At 42.0% G+C, this 21075-nt stretch overlaps 4 protein-coding genes across 12 annotated transcripts in view; 2 read left to right on the plus strand and 2 right to left on the minus strand.

Annotated features, from left to right (window-relative positions):
* The window catches only part of LOC111598679, a 30455-nt gene extending 16611 nt beyond the window's left edge, over window positions 1-13844 (plus strand). For 2 of the 8 annotated variants that reach the window (XM_023314040.2, XM_030225571.1), the window contains 5 exons: window positions 8668-9052; window positions 9312-9479; window positions 11603-11740; window positions 11877-11914; window positions 13109-13844. In XM_023314040.2, coding sequence (XP_023169808.2) covers window positions 8668-9052; window positions 9312-9479; window positions 11603-11740; window positions 11877-11914; window positions 13109-13664 — 1285 coding nt within the window. In that variant the 3' untranslated portion in view covers window positions 13665-13844. Of the gene's footprint in view, window positions 1-3728; window positions 3746-8667; window positions 9053-9311; window positions 9480-11602; window positions 11741-11876; window positions 11915-12369; window positions 13008-13108 lie in introns of those variants that run through there. The other 6 variants (XM_030225570.1, XM_030225574.1, XR_003944361.1 and 3 more) reach the window with 5 other exon arrangements.
* A 653-nt stretch (window positions 13845-14497) lies between these two features.
* LOC111598676 (insulin-like growth factor-binding protein complex acid labile subunit) lies at window positions 14498-16899 on the plus strand. Its single transcript, XM_023314035.2, has 3 exons — window positions 14498-14824; window positions 14882-15288; window positions 15864-16899. Exons 1-3 carry the CDS (start codon window positions 14599-14601, stop codon window positions 16881-16883), a joined length of 1653 nt encoding a protein of 550 aa, XP_023169803.2. The 5' UTR covers window positions 14498-14598; the 3' UTR covers window positions 16884-16899.
* Window positions 16900-16969: 70 nt separating this feature from the next.
* Window positions 16970-18243, minus strand: LOC111598678 (ATP synthase subunit b, mitochondrial). The gene is made up of 3 exons (XM_023314039.1): window positions 18109-18243; window positions 17537-17871; window positions 16970-17480 (listed from the first exon to the last, which is right to left on the minus strand). Exons 1-3 carry the CDS (start codon window positions 18134-18136, stop codon window positions 17106-17108), a joined length of 738 nt encoding a protein of 245 aa, XP_023169807.1. The 5' UTR covers window positions 18137-18243; the 3' UTR covers window positions 16970-17105.
* Window positions 18244-18953: 710 nt separating this feature from the next.
* On the minus strand, window positions 18954-20938 carry LOC111598677 (N-alpha-acetyltransferase 60). Of its 2 annotated transcripts, XM_023314038.2 has the most exons (6): window positions 20669-20938; window positions 20217-20346; window positions 19997-20161; window positions 19713-19933; window positions 19492-19602; window positions 18960-19397 (listed from the first exon to the last, which is right to left on the minus strand). In XM_023314038.2, exons 1-6 carry the CDS (start codon window positions 20683-20685, stop codon window positions 19265-19267), a joined length of 777 nt encoding a protein of 258 aa, XP_023169806.2. In that variant the 5' UTR covers window positions 20686-20938; the 3' UTR covers window positions 18960-19264. The 2 variants fall into 2 exon arrangements, with proteins under 2 accessions (XP_023169804.2, XP_023169806.2); XM_023314036.2 differs by having other exon boundaries at window positions 18954-19397; window positions 19713-20161.
* Between the last annotated feature and the right edge of the window lie 137 nt (window positions 20939-21075).

Consider the following 21075-nt stretch of genomic DNA (forward strand, 5'->3'; position numbering starts at 1 on the left):
TAATGCAATTGGCTGTCGGGCACGCTGCCAATATGCCCAAATGCAGCTGCTCGCTTCTGACTTTTGCTCCGACTTGTGTTTTTTATTAGCTCAGCTGGCACATGGCCAGCATTTGCAATCCCTTTCCCATTGCCAGCACCACTCCCAACCACTCGAAAGCAGTACAACTTCTGCCTAATCAATCAGCCTCAAACTGCCCGCTTTTGCCTCCTTTGTCACACCTTCCTTTGCGCTATCTCTCTCTCGCTCTCACTCTCTCTCGCTCTTTGTCTGTTCGCCAGGCAGCATCTTGACTTCACTTTAACACTAGAAAGCTTTTGGGTTTTTTCTTTGCTAACTTCAAGTGGTCTCAAGAGCAAAATTCTGAAAGAAAATTTGTGTAAAATGTTTTTAGAAAAACTTTTTTCGATTGGGCTTCATAAATGCTGGAATTTGACCTCTGAAAACTATAACTTACCTCTCTCTCTCTCTGTCTATCTCTGTCTTCCTATCTCTCGCTTCCCAAATATATGTCTCGCTTTCTTTGCTTGCAACTCTATGTTCATCCCTACCTCTATCTCTCTCTATATCTATATATCTATCCCTCTTTCTCTCTCCCTCTCTCTATCCATCTCTCTCCATCTCTCATTTTCCTAACATATGTCTCACCTTCTCTGTCTCGCCTTATCTAACTGCTACTCTATCTTCCTCCCTTCCTCTATCTCCCTGTATCTCTCTTTCTATCTCCCTCTCTCTATCCATCTCTCTCTATCTCTCATTTCCCTATCATATGTCTCTCTTTCTCTGCCATATCCTAATCTATCTGCAACTCTATCCTTGTCTACCTTCCTCTGTCTCTCCATCTCCTGCCTCGCTTAGCTTATCTCTCTCTCTCTCTCTCAATCTATCATTATCTTTCTATATCTCCAGACTCGCTTAGATTCGCTCTGTCTCTCTCTATCTCCCTCTTCAGTCTCTCTCTCTCAATCTATCACAATCTTTCTATATCTCCTGTCTTGCTTAGCTTCTCTCTCTCTATCTCTCTCTCTCTCTCTCTCTCTCTCTCTCTCTCTCTCTTCAGTCTCTCCCTCTCAATCTGTCACTATCTTTCTATATCTCCTGCCTCTCCCAGCTTCACTCTCTCTTCTTTTCCCAACCTGCCTATATCCTTCTATACCCCCTTCCACCTCATCTTTCTCACTTTAAAGATATCCACATAGCTTCACTTCCATCAGCCATTCATGCACATATTTGCCATTCGCAAATCCTCCGCCTTTGTAGGGTTAATAGCTGCAGTCAGTGCAGCTTTGCCAGCTCAGCGCATTGGCATTGCAGGTCTGTGCCGCAGGCACTTGGTCGATTGAAAATTGAAATTAGCCCAAAACATTAGACAGGCAGACAATGGGACAGGTTGAGATTTAAAGTTGTTGTTAGCTGAGTTGAGTTGAGTTGAGTTGAGTTGGCCAAAAGGTCGTTCCCATTGCCGTGTTACCAATTGGCGCTCTCAATTGCAATGCTTAAGCGCCTGCTACCACGAAATGTGGCTAGAGGGCGAGAGAAGTGAGCGGTGGGGCAATTGGCCAACGACAGCGTCAAAGCCAAAGCCAAAGACAGAGCCAAGAGCCAAGAGGCAACGGCACTTGGCATTTGCCAACGAGCGCCTGTGCCGGTGCCTGTGCCTGGTCGGGCTCTGGCCCGGCCTGGCCTGGCCAAATCGTGGCCGTAGTTAAGATAACATTTTGACTTTGGACTGAGACTTGATGGCGAGTGCCGCATTCTTTTGTCATGGCAACACAACAACAACAACAACCGGCAACGGCACGACAACGTCAGCGACAACGAAAAGTTGTTTCTGGTTCCAGCCAAAGTTAAAATGTATTTTTTTTTTGTTCGCTTCGCTCTCTTCTGTTGCGGCTTTATTGCACTGGCAAAGGAAAAATCAATTGTCTGGCCATGTGAACCTGTTCCGACCTGCTCGCTGGAAAAGCAGCGAAAAATAACTGAGCTGTTGTTGGCGTTGCTGCCGCCGATCGTGGCTCCATACGCATGCGCCTGGGGATTGCCTTTCATAATGCATTGGTGAATGTCCCCATAAATTGTCAAAGAAAATGGCCAAGCAAGCAGAGTCGGCGGCCCACAGCTGCGCAGCTGAAATCTGTAAATCTTTTAATCGTTTGAGCAAACATAATTCATATGCAAAGCATATACAACCCACACACACGCAAACACTTTGTGACTTAACCTTGGGCCAACAACTACGTGTGTAACCCACTCGCTAAATGCCATGAGTCATAGCAGCAGCAGCAGCAGCACCAACAAAGCTGCTGCATAACTTGCTGCCAAACTACTGCCAATTGCAGCTGTCAGTGCACTGTGATCTTTATTACGACTTGATGGTGGTTATCTTGCAAGCGAGTAGAAAGCTTTCTATTCTAACGGCAAAGACTCACGCAAAGAGCTTTCATTGCAACAACACTAACAAGCGAAACGTTCTGGAATCGAAGCTTGGAATGCGCACACTGCCACGAAATCGATATAAAAGTGTGCGTACATTGCGAGCCTATAATTGGCATAGTAAATTCTAATGACTATTGATTAATATGAAATGGAGCAACTGTCGGCAGGTTGATTATTCAAATTAATAACAAATGTGGAATGTCTTGGCAGCCAGAGCAAGGATGGCTGAAGTGGGAAATACTTTAGCTAGAAGTTGCTGAGTGCAATATAAACAAAGTTCATATTAAAGAGAAAAATATTTGGGAATACAACTGAATGCTATTGGAATACAGTTTACTGCGCATCGTTGGTCTAGTCTATGTTCATAGAAGGAATAGAAAAATATTTGACATTTTCTTAGTTTACATCAATTCCTTAATTCCTTAAAGCATTTATTTAAAACATAAGTGTTGTCAGAAAACTATATAGAAGATTTTACAATGCATAGAAATTTCTGAAGAGAAACTAGAAAATATTCGAGCATAAATAAAGTTTACATATAGCTGCATCTCAGATATATATAAACAACTGAAAATGTTCTAAATGTTGCACATACTTAAAAGCATTAAATATATATTTTTCCAAATGCAAAATAAGCTTGAACGATAAAGCTTCATAAGCACTTGTCAATTTACACCAGTTACAATCACAACTCGTTCCACTGTGCCGTTCCGTTTCCCACATTCCGTCAGCCTTGACGCTCGCAACGCCAACTTCAAACGAAACTTCAGTATTAAACAAGATCTCAAAGCGTTCGCAACGGTTCGATACGGTCGGCTGCGGCAACTGCTGTGAATCAATTGACGAAATATATATTGTTTACCTTAGATTACCTTAAAGTGAACCAGCATATAAAAGCTAATCAGTGCGCGCTGCTGCGTGGGAGTCGTTTTTAATAACCAAAGCAAAAATAAAATAAAATAAAATAAAAATAGGAAAAAAGAAAATAAAACTTAAATGAAAAACATAAAAAACAAGAGCCAGTGACCGAATAGACCGCCCTCGCGGACGCCGCTGTCGATACGCACTGTTGCCTTTTTCATGCCACAAATACAAAGCCGACACCAACAGCAACTCCAACAAAAAATGTTAATAAAAATCGGGCAGCATTTATTATAAAGACGCGCCGCAGGCACAAGTGTCAATGCTTTTTGTGTGAATTTTGCGCAGAAAACAAAAATAAAAATAAACATAAAAACCAAAACTATTTAAAAAAAAAAAATCGAAAATAAAAACCAATTTGCCAACTGGCAACTGGTTTGCTCAAAATGTGAGTAGAAAAATGTTGCAACAAATACAAAAATAAAGGAAGGCAGGTTGTAGTAGAATGCGCCTGACTGCCTCACACTCGCTACAAGAAGAACTTCAAGTAGGATTCATAATTAATAGATCTTAACAGATCTTGATAAATCTTGTTATTGATGAAGCTCATTTGTGCGCATCCAACTCATTGTACAATCAGCAGCAGGAGATCCATCAAGTTAATCAAAAGAACAATTTCTTGGCTGTGGAAATGTATTAGATGCAGTTGATGTAGAAATGAAGAGATGTGGAGTTATACAGAGATATGAACAGATGAAGGTGGATGGATGATATTGAGAGATGCAAAGAAACGAAGAGGCATAGAGATACATATAGACTCAGATATAAATATATAAAGACAGATAGATAGATACAAAGATACATAAATACATATAAAGGTATATATAGACAGATAGATATAGCTTGGTTGCTAGATTAATGATAGATATATATATATATATATATATGTAATGTGTACATTGTATACATCATACGATATGCCTGCTGCACTCAATCTACCCGAAATACCCGCTCACCCATACAAAGTCTCAGCTCAATCTCTAGCCCTAACCAATATACCCCGTTTCCTGCTGAGGAGCGCATAGCAAAGACAAAGGTAAAAAATTATGCAAAATGATGAAGCGACTCAGCTGTAAGACGAAACCACAAAAACTTATATTTGGTAGCCAGCAGCCATTCATGTTGTTGGCCAAGTGGTTGCAGCCCGGTCAACGGGCCGGCAACTTGGCCAAACGAGCGGGTGTCAATTTCCGCCCCCTTTTTGTTGTTATTTGCGTAATCTGATACGCAGCGGAAAACAATAGGAAAAACAATGGCAGACAGAGGGAAAGTGTGTCACATGCAAATGCATTTCGACAAATTCGCTGCAATTTGATGCCCATAAATAATTACAACAAACCAAAAGAAAGAAGAGCAGCGCAGCAAGTGTTGGCCAAGTAAACCGAGCTGCGTTTATGGCCGTTGACGCTTCAAGTTCAGTTGTAGTTCCTGTTGCCAGTTGCTGCCTTTTGTGGCACGTCGGCCCTGAGCTGTGAACGTTCTGGCCAGTCAGCCAGCCAGCTGAGGGGCTTCTAAGTGCGCTGGCTGTGCGTACTTAGAGCTCTCAGCTTTGGACATGCATAATTCAACAGAATGTGAGACCGTTGACCACAAAATGCCATTGAGTGCAAATACAGATACAGATGCGGATACAGCTACACTCAGAGAAAAGCTGAGCTAGCTCAAAAGTTAATGCATGAAGAGAGCAAATTTGTTGTGCCACACGTTGTGGCTCAGCTCATAGCTGTTTCAATATGTTATTAAAGACGAACGCATTTTCTTAAAGTGTATCTATGTAGCTACCAATCAAGCAACTTACCTGCCTACCTGCCTGTCTGTCTGTGTGTCTTTTCGTCTCGCTCTCTCACTGTTTGTCTGTCCGTCGTCAGCGCCGCCTCTTCCTCTGTCTACCTGGCAGTCGGCGTTGATCATCGCCAGCCAGCCTCATCGCCTCATCGCCTCATCGTCATCATCATCTTTAGCTGCGCAGACAAAACTTTGCTGGCATGCCACAAGATACAAGCCACAAGCTACAAGATACATACAACAACACCGGATTCGGATTCGGATTCTCAGCACAGATTTACCTTGACTCCCAGTGTGTGTGTGAGAATGCTGTGTATGCTGTGATTTTTTTATGCTTATTACCATTACGCCGGCCAGTCGCCAGTTGGCAGTTGGCAGTTGGAAGTTCGTGGCGTCTCTAATGAAGCGCCCTTTGTGGCTGCCCCCTGCCAGTGTCGACAGTCGCTGCACTTCCGCGCCTATGACAAATGACGTTTCACCAAACAAATTGATAAGTGCCGTTAGGCTCCACATGAAGCGCTTGTCGACGCCTCTGTAAACTGTTTCTGTTTTTGCTTGTCAGCGTTGGCAGTTGTCGGCTAACGGTTGCAGAGCCAGTGGCAGTTGCAATTGACAATTGCGGTTGCTGCTGCAACTGCCACAACGACCCCAACGGCGACACTTGCCTCCGGCATGTGCCTCGACTAAATAGGAGACTCCACACACAGAGCTAAGTCTAGGCGACTCTAAGACTCGACGCTCGGTGCGCCGATTGCAAACTCCATTAGCTGCCACTGTCGCAATGACGAACGTTTTGTTGTACCACATGGCGCACACACACGCACACACACACACACACACACTCATATATACTCACATAAATATCCACTCTTGAAACTTCCGGTGCAGTTGTGCAAAGTGCTCGGCATTGTTTTGATTTCAGACTTCTTTTTCACAGTTCATTTCTGCATGCTTAAGTACCATATGAGGCAGGTAGATATCTATATATATATAGACTATATACTATGTATATCTGCTGCCTACAATGCCCTCCAGTTAGCGTGCGAAATTATGAATGTTTGTATTGACTTCTCTGAAATTTGCATATGAAAGCTGCCTCGACTAAATGTGGGTCTGCGCCAACGGCAGCAATCTGTATGCAAATATGCCTGCAGAAGAGAGAAATATCAGTTCATATCATTAAAGAGATAGATATAGAAAGATAGACATAGCTGGGGAAAGGCTGGAGCGAGAATGAGAGAGCCAAGGCGGGAGAGAGAGCAAAGGAGGGGAGCTATAGAGGACATGGGAGAGAAACAGAACAGGAAATAGATCTCTCTCTCTCTCTCTCCCGCTCTCTTTGGATGGGAAGAGATATATAGAATGAGAAAGCTAGAACAAAGGAGAGGCACTTAGAGGGGGAGTTATAGAGGACATGGGAGAGAAACAGAACAGGAAATAGATCTCTCTCTGGATGGGGAGAGATAAGAGAGGAAAAATGAGAATAAAAGAAAGAAGGATTGAGAGAGAGGGAAAGGAAGACAGAGAGCAAGAGCAGACAAATAGAAATAGCTATGGGCAGAGAGAAAAAGGAAGAGAGTTGAAGACAGAGATACAAAGAGAAAGAGACAGACAGAGTCTAATAAAGGGAGGCAGAGTATAGCTAAGGATAGAATAGATCCTGCTATTATGAGACTCAAACTGCATTTTAGCCAAGTCTATAAGCACAAATTAGTTATACAGATCAGAGCTCCTTTCTTAAGTTATCCAAGTGGGCTTAGCTGGCTGACTAAATAGGCAAGACGCGGCTCTAGAATCTATTGTCAAGCCTGTCTGAGACTTGGGCCCCGCATGCTTTGCAAAATACTTAAAAGCCACAAGTGCGGGCTACGAAGCCTTACCTGCTATAAATGTAGATAGATGTCAAGGGGCATGTAATATTGTTCATTATCTATGCCCTCTGCTGAACCCAGGGAGCTAGCAATATTTTGGCTCTACATCACATGGAGAATGTTTTCAAAGCTACATAAACTCCCAAGCCTCAGCATAGCTACACATATACAACCTATATATATCCACTCTATAAAGCTTCACTCTTCACTTCTGCTGTGCCCCAATCGATGCTTCACAACTTGGCTTCGGTGGCTTCTTTCTCTTTAACCTACTTTTGGCTTTGCTCAGCTCTTCTTCTTGACATTAGAATGTCATTATATTCAAATTAAAGGGATCATAAAGCTGAAAGCATGTTTATCGCAATTGAACTTCTTTTTCTTTTGCCAACAGGCAATGTCTGAGCTCTTCTTCAGCTGAAAATGGAAAAACCATGAAATCTAATTTTTGATGAACATCAACTAAAGTTTTTCGCTAAGCTAAAGTTTTTTTTTTGCCAGCTTTAAGTGAATTTTGTTCCCATTGTCTTGGGCAATTACGTAGCACTTTTGTCATTTGTTTTGTTTTTTGCATTCAAAATAATTAAGTTCGCGCTGTGCGCTGTGAAAGTCAAATAAAAATGCAAACAATTTGTTTTATAGCTCGCTAAGATATATATATATATGTCTATATATATATTTGTGGCGTGCCAATTGGCCATAAGACGTGAGTTAGTTAAGTGTGATGCGAACTGGCATTAAAAAACCATTAAAATTATGCTTGAAGCCAAGATGAGGCGACCTTTTCTGGTTCAGCCTGTGCCCCTGCCCCTGCCCCTGCCCCTGACCAACAAATGCGAATTGCTTTTCATAGAGTATTTATTGGCATTTGTTTCGATTGAATAGCTTGTATAAATTATGCCGTGAAATATTTAACAAGCGTGCATGTGTAAGAGCTGTCTACAACAGCAACAGCGCGCCTCCCCCTCAGCCCTATCGCCAGCTGCAACACGCAACAGTTGACTTTCACCAGCAGCAGCAGCAGCAGCAGCCATGCTTTGGCTTCACGTAACTTATTTCGGCTGGCAGCGCAGCAGCTTCCCAGCATGTGGCTGGCGCACTTAATTGCCCGGCCCCTGCCGCCAACACCTGCTCTAATCAATGAATGCCTTTTCGCTTTCATTGCGTTCGCGTTTAATTAAAGCTAAATAATTGATATAAAACGAACTGTGGCCGCCTTAAGGAACAGCCTAGTCTCCAGTCCCCATTCTCCACTCGGCACACGCTGAACTCTCCGCTGTCAGCTGTTTGTGGCGCACTGCGCATGTCCCGATTGTGTCATCGTCATCGTCGTCCTGACAACAACAAATTAGAAAAGTAGAAACATCGATGCGACCAGTCGCTTCAGCATGTCCAGCAGTGCAGCCACATCCTCGCCCAGCTGCGTGCGACGGGTGCGCACGGACCTGAAGACCTCGGAGAATAGGTTTCTGCCCTCCAGTCAGCAGCGCAACAGCTCGCCTCTGGGCATAAAGCAGCTCAGCTGCAGCCAGCACCACGCCCACAGCCCGCAATTTCACTTTCTGCCCAGCAGTGCGCCCACAGCCAATGCCACATATCTCAGGTTCCAGTCAACTTCGCTCTCTAATCCTCGCTCTAATTGCTACTTGTTTCACAGCGCCAAGCTGCCTGCTCGCGCCACACGCCTGCTGAATCGCTCCCGGCTGCAGGACCAGCAGCTAACTGGCAACGACTCGGACAACAGTTTGCGCTCCACGCACAGCGGCGCTTCCAGCCGCAAGCGCAGCACCGCTGCCTCGCGCGCCTCCACCGCCTCGTCGACGTCCAGCTTGCAGCGACGCCAGCAGCAGCATCAGCATCAGCTAGGTGCAACATCTGCCTCCAGCTCGAGACGTGCAGCAGGTGGTCTGGCTGGCAACGCGGAGCTGCACAGCTCATCGGACGATCTGATGTTGTATGACAAGTCCTTCAGGAATGCCATGATTCAGGATGTGCTGCAGTTCAAGAAGCAGCTGCTGCGCCTACGTCGCATCCTACAGGAGGTGGGTGACTCCGTGTTTTCGCTTGCATTCATTTTCCATTTCCATTTTCATTTTCAATTTTCTTTTGCACACACATCAAATATCCACACACACACACACAAACACACACTCACACCTGCACAGGATGCTGAATTTGGCTCCAACCGGGTAGGTTTTGTCATTTTCTTTTTTGAGTTTTCACACATCAATTTTCTCAGCTCATAAACATTGCATGGGAAATGTTTGCTCATTGGTTTTCCTTATTCCCTCTTCTCGTCAGACGGAGACCCTAAATCCCTTCGAGAATGACAATGTGCAGCTGTTCGCTGCCTGTGGACTGGATAGCAAGCAGCTAAATGACATCGACCTGGCCAGCCTGACCTCGTCCACCACGGAGGATCCACTGCAGGAGCTATCGGATCTACGTAGACAGGTGGTTTACCTTCAGGTATTTGCACGTTCTTTTGCATTTCGTTTGCTCGTACCACAACAAAACCAACTCAGTCTGAGAGTATCCGAAGCTCACCTTATTGCTTTCCTATCTAAGCCCATATATACGAAGCAGTCACCCTGAACAGGAACAATTCAATTTAACAATATATAGAATTGCTGTTGTTTTCTTTACTATATAAATGTTTCCACTCTGGCATGTCACATACAAAAGAAGACAAAACATACAAACTTTATGCTTATTATACTTAGTTATCTATATTCCATATATATATATACATTTGTCTTGTATATTTGCTATGAGTACAAAATTCAAACACGCACTCTCAAATACTCTTACTCTTACTCTTACTCTTACTCTTACTCTTATAACTAGCTACATCTAGATAGTTCAATTATACAGTTACAACACACACATTATTAGCTGTTGTCTCTTTACCATGCTCTAAATTCCGAAATTTGGGAAATTTATATAGAAAGGAAACTGTTTCTAGTTGCAAAAGAAGTGAATTGTAAGGGCAAATGTCATGGGTGTTAGAGATTAATGAAGCATTAGAAAAGAAAGAATTGAAAACGAAACATTTGCAAATTAAACCTTTTATAATAAAAAGGATGAAGATGAAGCATTTGGCAATGGAACACTTGAAAACTAAACACAAAATGAAACATGTGAAAGTAAAACATTTAAAAATGAAAAACTTGAAAATGAAACATGAAATGATACAATTGAAATTAATCATTTGAAAATGAAACACTTGAAAATTAAACATTTGAAAATGGAACATTTGAAAATGAAACATGTGAAGGTAAAACATTTGAATATGAAAAACTTGAAAATGAAACATGAAATGATAAATGATAAACATTTGAAAGTGGAACATTTGAAAATGGAACATTTGAAAATGAAACATGTGAAGGTAAAACATTTTAATATGAAAAACTTGAAAATGAAACATGAAATGATACAATTGAAATTAAACATTTTAAGATAGAATACTTGAACATTAAACATTTGAAAATGAAACATGTGAAGGTAAAACATTTGAATATGAAAAACTTGAAAATGAAACATGAAATGATAAATGATAAACATTTGAAAGTGGAACATTTGAAAATGGAACATTTGAAAATGAAACATGTGAAGGTAAAACATTTTAATATGAAATACTTGAAAATGAAACATGATATATTTGACGTTAAACAATTAAAAATGAAACATTTGAAAATTATTGAAATTAATCATTTGAAAAAAAAAACAATTGAAAATGAAACAATTAAAAATTTCACATTTAAAAATAAAGCATTTAAATTGAAACAATTAAAGACCATTAGAAACTGAGAAAATGTTCTTTTCATTTAATTTAGTTATGAAATGCAATTAAATATGGTTTCTTCAAGAAAAATCTCATCAAATATTTGATTGTATATATATGAAATCCGAAATGCAATTAAAATGAAAAAAGTGCCCTATGCTTAGGTTGAACTCATGAAAGTGACTCTAAAAAAGCTGAGAAAACATTGGACAAATAATCTATGAAAAGAGTTATACAGATATAGAGATATAGAGCTATAGATTGCTAAAAGTAAATCTAAAAAGATAAAAATTTAAAGTCGAATAGTTTCGTATATTAGATTCCAGTTCTCTTAGCGGTCCACTGGAATCTGAAACACAATTGTAACTAGAAACAGCTTTTGAAAACTTGAGCCCAATTATCAATTGTAAACCTGTATAATTATGTTTTTTTTTTATGTTTCGCTTTAGACTTGCGGCTAGTTTAGGTTTTGAACATAAAAAACTTAACTGGGCAATAAATTCCTAAAAAAATACAAACAAAAAAAAACGTAGCTGGAATGCTTGGCAATTGAAATACTGTGCAATTTAGCAATTTTTAAAAAGCGTTTTTTGTTCGGAATTTGGAGCTTGGCTGTGTACGTTGATGGATAGTGTAAACTTCGTATTTGTGCAACTCTTTTGCGAATGCCTTGAACGAAACACACACTCTCTGGCTTAGTTTGTGAACATGAATATCTAATTTAGTGGCCTCTGCTTAAGCTCAAGCACAAAACTAACAATTGCCACAACTTGGCTGGGTGTGTGCGTGTGTGTGTTTCTTTAAACAGGGTCAAGTGGACGATCGTGATCGCACCATACGCCTGCAGCGCGATCTCATTGAGCAGCTGGAGGCGGAGAAGCGACAGGCCACAGAGGGGGACCAGGCCAACAAGGAACGCATCAGCATGGCCACCCAAACGGAGCGGGTGAGTGCAGCACTCCAATGCCTAGCTTATATAGTACTATATGTGTGTGTGTGTGTGCGTGTGTGTGTGTGCGTGTGTGTGCACAACATTGACTAACCGAAAGTTATTGAAAACATTTCCAATTCCACTTTCACAGACACGTCCACTTGCCATTGGTGCGGAGGGTTTGTCCAGGTAGGCAAACGTTCATCAGCGATTTATTCTTAAATTTCTTAATTTATTTTCAAATTAGTTTTTATGTTTTGTATTTTGTTGCAACTAAACTGAAGCAAATTGCAGCTGCGGCTGCCGCGGCTGACGGCTGCTTTTCATGCAACGCTGAGCTTTTCGGCTTGCGGCAACATGCAAATCAGTCGCTGCCTCTTGACGCTAATGGCCACAAATTGTAATGGCAGCGGCCCAATTTGGCCAGCTTGCAACAAGTAGCAGCCACAGCAGCAGCAGTTGCTGTTGCACTCACTTACTTCATTTTTGTACGTAGCTTGTGCCCATTATCTAACTATTCGTAACTGCCTAATACATCTGATTAACCACTCTTTATATACCTATATATATATATATATATATACCTATATCATCCCACTATGCTGCCTCTATCTATCTATCCAACTATATGCATATATATATAGACTACAGTTTGGGGAGCAACAGGTACTATTTTGTGATTTCATTTTAGCCATTATAGTGCTCTGCGCAATCAATCTCTTATGTATACTACACCTAAGCTACAACTGTCTTGATAATTGTAACACCTGCACCTGAATATAGAATAACGAAGCTGAGCTTTAACTGTATCAAATACTTAACTAAATACTAAAACAGGATTCGAACTCTTGGACTAGCTTTAGCTGCATTGAATACTAAGCAAACGTAACTCGAACTTTAGACTAAATTTTATTACTTGTGTTTTGAGCCTCAGTCTAATATTTGCTAATAATAATTGTCGCCTGCTTGGCTGCTTTTCAGTCACAGCAAATGGAGTTTGAACCTTTGCCTCACATATAAGAAACTAAAATCTATAACTGAACCAAAACTAGACTTAAGTCTTACTGAAGTAAAGCTTTAAATGTATTAAATACTAAACAAATAACAAAAATGATGACAAAGTTCGGTTCGTTTGTTTGGTAGCTCAAATAACTTTGATATAATTAGAAATTAAGTTAAGTCTAAGCCATCTTAGCCGTAAGCCTTACAAATTTGTTGCCTGACACTTAACACTGTTTGTGAACTATTTCGATTGCATGCGGCAATTAAATAGAGTTCCCAGGTAAAGCTGTAAACTAACAAATACCAAAAAGTAGTCTGACTCGATAGATAGAATATATATATTTTGCTGACTAATCCCTGTCTTATCTCTAATGTTCGCAGAAGTAAGCCTGAATATACGAGTTATACCACGCACTTTCCGACGCTCCATTTGCATTGCAACGACTCCACGCTGGCAGCCACCACGATAATTCGTCACCAGCCACAGCCGCAGCAGCAGCCGCCCCAGCAGCAGCAGCAGACACAATCATGCAATGGCCACAGCACCAATCACAACAACAACAACAACAACAACAATTGTCGCGCTCTTAGCCAAACGCGCCGTCACACGATTATTTCGACCACGTTGACCAACTACAATCAGCAGCTGGCCGCCGCGGCCTATCCACGTCGCGCCTCCATCGGCTGGGATGGAGCTGAGACAGTTGCGCCTGCAGTGGTCCATAAGCCGGTGCGTATAACGCTGATTGGTGAGCCGTTGCCGCAACAAAATGGCGGCTGCCACAAGGCAGCGACGCCGCCATCACAACAAAATGGCGTCAAGACGCACTACCTGAATGGCTGCCAGAGCGGAGCGAACAGCGCGTTGCCGGGCGCCCACTATCAGCCGTTGTACAACAGCAACAAGATGACAAACCCAACCGTAACTATAGTCTGATTTAGATACCCTACACTGCAAGCAGCCCCGGAATACCAGATACCCTATAAAAATACAGGACAAGAAATGCGCACAAGTGTCAGCAGGCGCTTAGGCAATAAGCTACAAACTCCATCGTACAGGAGCATAGAACAGTTTAATATATGATTAAATATACATCATATACACACACACACACATACATACATATACATATATATATATATATATATTGATATACTCTCAAATTGTTTTTGCAGTCTTACCAAACCAGTAAAAGAAATTAAACTTAAAGCTTCAATTAAACTTATATTCATTTCTAGTTGATAAGAAAATTGCCTACATTTATCTCTGTGTACAAAATAAATATGCAAAAAGTCTTTAAAATATATATAAAACTGATAAAAATGCATGTAATTTAATGGAATATTTCTGCTCTATGTTTAATACTTAATTACTTAATTAATTGTTAGTTATGTTATTTAATTTGTAGTCTAAGCTTTAGTACCTTCTGTAATTAGTTTCTTTGTGGTTTATTTCAACTGTATTATAGTATACGAACTACTTGATGCTACAAATATTATAACTATATAAATATACATACTTAAAGAGCACAATAATCGTAATTATCCAAAATACTTATATGAAAACATAATCCAATTGTAAACAATGCTAAGCTTATTAAATAGAGTTCTAGCCAGATGCTATTTATCTATAGAATTGGGTGTGTTTTCCTTTAGGGGAATTTATCAGGCATGCATGACAGCCATCACTCGAGGTGGCACTCGTCTGTGCAGGCAGCTCTTGAGTCATCTACCTCAGCCTAGATGTGTTTCAGAACCGGATCAGCTGTTGCTGCTGCTGCTGCTGCTGCTGCCGGCAACAAAACTGGCTTTAGCCTTGTTCGCTCTTATCAACGGCCGATACTCAGTCACAGTTGAGCATTCGAGCTGGAATGTCGCTGAGTGCGAAACCTGCCCGCATTGGTCCAGTTTTCTGGCTACTGTGCTGCGGCCTTTCGTTAGGTCTGAGTCAGCTATGCGAGACGCAAGGCTGGCGCAGCTTCGAGTGCCGCGAGCTGAGCAGCCTGAAGGATCTCAAAAACGTTCGAGACTTTCCCACAGACAACTTGCACAGGCTGAGCATCAGGAATGAGCGCACGGAGCTGAGCATGGGCATGGGTAAGTCAGGTCTTCGATTGCAACTACAACTGCAGCTCAGCAGAATCTGCTTTGCAGCTGCCAGCACGCTAAGCCTCTCTGGCTTGCTGGACTTGGATCTGTCACATGTGCCGCAGCTGCAGCTGGAGCGACGCGGCTTCTCCTGGCTGCCGCAACTGGAGCAGCTGAATATCAGCGGCTGCCGCTTGGAGCAGCTGTTGGCCACGCACTTTGCAGCCAACTCGTCGCTGCAGCTGCTCGACGCCAGCCACAATGAGCTGCCCGCTCTGACAAAGGACCTCTTTGACAAGCTACGCAAATTGATTTATGCAAATTTCTCAGACAATGCGCTGCAGCAACTCGAGCTGCCCCACATGCCGCTGCTGCAGCAGCTGCAGCTGAGCCACAATCAATTGACAAATATAAGCCTCGGTCTTTGTCCCCAGCTGCAGCAGCTCAGCCTGAACGACAATCAGCTGAGCCAGGTGAGTAAGCAGCAGAGCATGAAGACTCCCGAGGCAAGACATCATCTGCTCTGCATATACGACTTAAATTACGAGCTTAGCTGAGAGGTCGCAGTTTGCTTTCTATGTTAATCTAATCTACACTTCTACATATAGACACGAGTCGACTTAATCTAATTCCATCAGGTTAGGGTCTAGCAGAGTATGCTCAACTACATTATACCAGTTCCAGCTTATAGCAGATGCTTGCATATCCTACTAACAAACTAGACAAAGCGCATCTATAAACCATTTCTATTAAGCTTAACCAACATATCTACAATCCATTTCTGGCTCATATTTAAGAGGCATAATATCATCAGTTCTTGACTTTGGTTAAGGTATCTTAAAGCTTAGGTCGCAAATGAGAACCTGTTTGCTTTACGCAATATTGAGTAATTGTGGCTGAAGTATCTACAAGCATTAGAAATGCATTTGCCTATAAAAATACCGCTAATAATGGATATGCAACACCATTAAATTTCAATTATCATCCCATCATATCAAAGTATTCTCAGTAAAGCTCAATTTCCCAAACGACTTTCTAATGCTTACAGCTTAATGCAACAAGCTTCAGAGGAGTAGCCGGACTGTTGGAGCTGCAGCTGGCTGAGAATGCTCTGAAGACCATTGGCAGGGACACCTTTCAGCCCTTGGCTAAGCTGCGTGCCTTGAATCTTTCGCACAATGAGCTGGATGCACTGCGTCCACAGGTCTTCGGCTCTGCTGGGGTTGCGCTGCAGCAACTCGATTTATCCGGCAACAACATACGTCTGCTCTTTGACAACCAGTTCCGACAGCTGGACAGACTTCAGCTGCTGGACATATCGCACAATAGCATCGCCAGCCTGAGTGCTGGTCACTTTGCGGGTCTGCGCTCGTTGCGCAAGCTACATTTGCAGTCCAACGATATCATCGAGATCAAGCCTGACACCTTTGCAGCGCTCGAGGATCTGGACACACTCGACCTGTCGCACAACAATATTGAGTACCTGCACGAGCAGGTGTTCGGCAGTCGAACTCTGTCGCGTATGCGTAAACTGAATCTGAATGCCAACAGTTTGAAGCGTTTGCATGCGCTGGCCTTCTCCTCGCTGCCCTTTGTGGAGTATCTGTCGCTGGGCAACAACGAACTCTCTAGCCTGGATGTGCGCATGTTTGCACCCATGCGCCGTCTGCAGAAACTGCATTTGGGAAACAACGAGCTCACCCAGATTAGCTCTGTTGTGCTGGACAGCCTGAGCAGCGTTTCCGATTTGCTCATCGACAACAACAAGCTAACGTTTCTGCCGGATCTGAATGGCACGCTTACCAATCTGAAGCGTGTGGCCATCGAGGGCAATCCTTGGCAGTGCGCCTGCTTCACACAGCTGGAACGTTGGCTGCTGTCCAATCACGTGACCTATCTGCGGGAGGGCACCGGCTTCTACGACGGCGAGAAACCCCTCTGCGTAGTCACAGCATTTGAATACTGTGTGCAGACGTTGCAGGAGGATCGCCACCAAGACGTCGTGGATGAGTTCGAGGAGCGACTGAAAGACGGACGCGCGTTAGACGTTAGATCAGATGAAGACTGATAAGTGTGTGTAATTAGTAAGATAAGCTGCAATAAATGTACTTTGATGATCCTCGATGATCCCCCTTGAAGGCAAAAACACAGCCGTTTGGTGGAGCAGCATTTCATTCCAAGACAGATATTGTATTAAATGTTTCTACATTTTATGGTAAATTTCCGATTTTTTTATGCGTCTCGCATTTCTGTGTAATTTTACAATTTAACAAACTAAAAGTCGAGTCGTTTAGTCGTTCTTAACACGCAGAGCCAAAGCAGTTAAATCGCCAATGCACTTGTTCAGCGTCTCCTTCTCCTGTTGGGGTGAGATGCTGGACAGCACGCTGGCCACAATCCAGTTAACCATATGCTTCTGGCTGAGACGACGCTCAACATGACGGCACTCCACCTGGTAGTCCAAGCGGCGCTTGACCTCGGAATACACGTTCATGGCACGCTCACGGAAGGCAGCCTCAAGCTGGAGGGCAATGTTCTCCTTCTTGGCTTCCATCAACAAGAGGGCACCATCTGCGCGCCATTGCTCCTTCTTCTCGGCTTCAATGGCATCGGCAAGAACCTTGAGCTCAGCTTCGCGACCTTCTTTCCATTCAGATTCAATTTTCTACAGAAAAAGAGTTTTTCTGCATTTCATACAATATCAGGGTTGTACAAACTTACGTCGATTTCACCATCAGCCCAGCGAGCGATAACTGGACCCAATTTTTTGACCGCAATAATGGCCATAATACCAAGCGACAAGCCGCTGTAGTATTCATGCTCCATGACGTAGATTTCCTTGGAGCAGAGATAGGTGATCAGACCCACGCCGAATGTGTAGGGGCCGGTGACACCAGTCTTATTGTAAAAGAACTGGAACCATTCCTCTGGAATGAAGCCCAAACGCACCTTGCCGGGATGTTCGGGACGTTGACGGCGCTCAACAGCTCCACCTGCTGGCTGAGCAGCGGCAGCAGCTGCCGAACGACTAGCCACCAAAGTCAACGGGCGCTGGGCTAAAAAACAAGTGAAACAGGATTAGTAATATTTGGCATTCAATCATTTGCCAAAAAAATCAATTTTGATATTCCTTGTGGGAATTATGCTCGTGATTACATAAACCACGATGGCAGAATTTGCGGTGCCGTAACAATTTTCACGGTCGTCGTCTGGATATATAGACATACGCTTTGCGAAAACAAACCGCAAATGTATATAGTTTATTTAACTAATTTTGCAATTTCTACGCTTACCTGTAAGGAGTGCGGCTCTTGAGAACATTTTTGTAATAATGTTTCAACAAATATATGCTACTGAATTGACGTTCAGGTCCTCACCTACTCTAAAGTTCACAATAGCGCAGCGAAAAATATCGCATATATACATTTATCGATAACAACCAACAGTCGATTAATTTAACAAACATGTGTATAGCGTTGCCAGATGCTTAAAATAAAAAATGCCACAAATGTGACACACTTGTATATAATTATTTGACATTTTTACCATCGCTACTCACAGTCACTTTGCAAATTCTTTTAAATTTCTCGCGCTCTTGTTGTCAAGGCCAGACAACAGGTGACTAATTTTAGGTGACTTTTAATTCACCAAAATAGTTATCTATACTATCTAATCCCAAAATTCTTGAAGAAAATATGACAAAATTGCCTGCTTATCTTTTTAACTTTACAAGTTTTTATTTAAAAATATGACAATTCGCTAAGTAAATTGTGTCTAATATAACATGAATCGGCTCTGAAACATTTTGCATTAAAATACTTTTACAAAATACTATAAAGGAAACATATTAAAAAAAATAATAATGGGCTTGTAGGATTTCGATTTATGCATATATTATTCGTTTCATTATTCAGTTCTCAAAGCTATTTTTTGCACTTTTCATACATAAAGCGTTAAAACATGAGCATCTTTGTATTTTCGATTTGTTTTTTGTTTGTTTGCTAAACTAACTAAAATGACTGTCTTGTGCGTAGAAGATAAAAACCTACAAAGAATATTAAATAGATTAAATAAAAAAGGATATAAAAAAGAACGTATAAAAATCACTTGCGCTATAGATATTTTGTACAGCATTTGAAATAAAAGATGATACGACTATTTACAGCAGTGAACATATACATATTTAAAAACGTTATTTTACATGTATATAAGACTATTTTACAACTTTCAACATTTTTGTTCCTTGGTTTGTAAGTATAAAACGAAACGATTTGGCTCGCCTAACATTTAACATGAATGTTGTGTACGTCGTTATCAACAGGACGATGATTCAAGATGCTAGACAGATGTGACAGATGTTACAGATGCATATGTGAGAACACACTTATCATACACAATTCTCTCGAGTGTCGGAAGAATGATTGGGGGAGTGGTTGCAGTCCGTTTGGCTCATTCAATAGCATTGAAGCGTGTTAGCAGCTTGTGGTAGAACCAACGTACCATTTGCTGCACGCGGGATACCATCCACACGCAAAGGCTACCAGTGTGACGAAGCTTGGAAGCGTAGTGCTTGAAGTGATCTGTGTGGCAGGAGTTAAGGCAACCAAAAGTGTAAAGAAACAGTGAGCAAGAATATACAAGCTATAATACAGTAAAGACATTTGATAAAAGGATATAATAATGTCCAAGGTGGATGACCGCCATTTATATAGGTCACGTACGTAAAGCCGTCCTTGCCCTTGCCTCGTATATTATAGTAGTAGGGCAGGAACGAATGTAACGTAAATCTGCAAGAAAATAAAAAAAGGAATGACCGTTAATTAGCTAAAAACACGCAAAGCAATAGCAATATAGGGCTATTATCTATATGCACTGTGAGTTAATGGAAGTGGGTTACCTTCTTTTCTCGTAGAAAAATATGGCAGGTTGATTTGTGGTCAGCGTGTGCAGGAAGATTGCCTTCACCGCATGTCTTTCTACTGTCGTCAAATGGTTCATCAGTGCGTCCAGTAGCAGCGAACCGATGCCATTCCGACGATGGGAACGATGAACACCCAGCGATAATATGTAGCCCACATCAGCGGTACGACCCATCGAGTCCGGCAATATGCCTTTGTCCTGCATGGGAAAACCGCTCAACCTCGTGTAAAACTCATCACTATCACTGATATTGGCTATTACCTCCTTATTAACATTTCTATACGGTTTGATTTCAGCAACAATTAAACCAATTATGGCCAGATTATAAACAGCGGCTAGCGCAAAGAAGCGCGAGCTTGAGGTAATATCCTCGTACCATGACAGTGGATAATCGATTGGAAACCATTCTTGGCACAGCGTGCGAACCTTGAATAAATTGTAATTTCAATAAGTATATTCTTTAACAGGTGTGCATACTTACCTCCGTTAAGTCATCAGGCACTAAGAACCTTAGCTGGACATCATTAACCGAACACAGAGGCACATGCTCGCAGTCGCAGTCGACGCGTGTAATGATATCGTTGTTGGGCGGAGCATTATGTTTATTGTAGCTATAGGCAGCAGACACCCAATAACCAAAAGATATGTAAAAATTAATTTAAAACGTGTGTGTGTAGATCATTATGTATTAGTAGGCGACGGCAGCCATTTCACTTGCATAATATTACGACGCGTCGTATATTACGACTTCAATAGATTAACAAAGTTGTCTCTATATATGTATATAGATACATATATACAATACAAATAGATATATTAGCGCACCCTCTTAGGTAGGCCCCGGCAACAGCAATCGCTATCCGTGCCGTCGCCTACTCGCTTCGTAATGGACTCTGTGCTAAAAGAGCCTAGCTTTCCTACTTGTCTACTCACAGCGTAAATTGTGCCATGCTAGTGGAGCCGCTGCTTGGGTGCTGCTGCTGTTGTTGCCGCTGCTCTTATTTCCAATTAGGGCAATTATGTCCATGGGTTGTGGTGTATGCACCACAGGTTAAGCGCGGAATTTGATCAACTGTCTGTTTGTGTTATGATAGTCTGAAATTTGAATGGTGTGTTCTCTCTGCGTGCGTTACTTTTTGTGTGTGCGCCTAATTGATTTTAATTAAAATTCACAATCGCAGCATAAACCCACTTGCTCGCTCGCTAGCTGCAGGCAGCTCTTTTATGAGGTATCAAATATCAAAGATAAACTACTGCCTTTACTGCCAATAAACTCCATTTAGTGCGAGCTAGCTGACCTGCGTTGATACACACCCGCATTTCTTGTAAAAAATAAACTA

This window comes from Drosophila hydei, unplaced genomic scaffold (genome assembly GCF_003285905.1).
Source record: "Drosophila hydei strain 15085-1641.00,03,60 unplaced genomic scaffold, DhydRS2 tig00008135-arrow-pilon, whole genome shotgun sequence".
Taxonomy (NCBI): Eukaryota; Metazoa; Arthropoda; class Insecta; order Diptera; family Drosophilidae; genus Drosophila; species Drosophila hydei.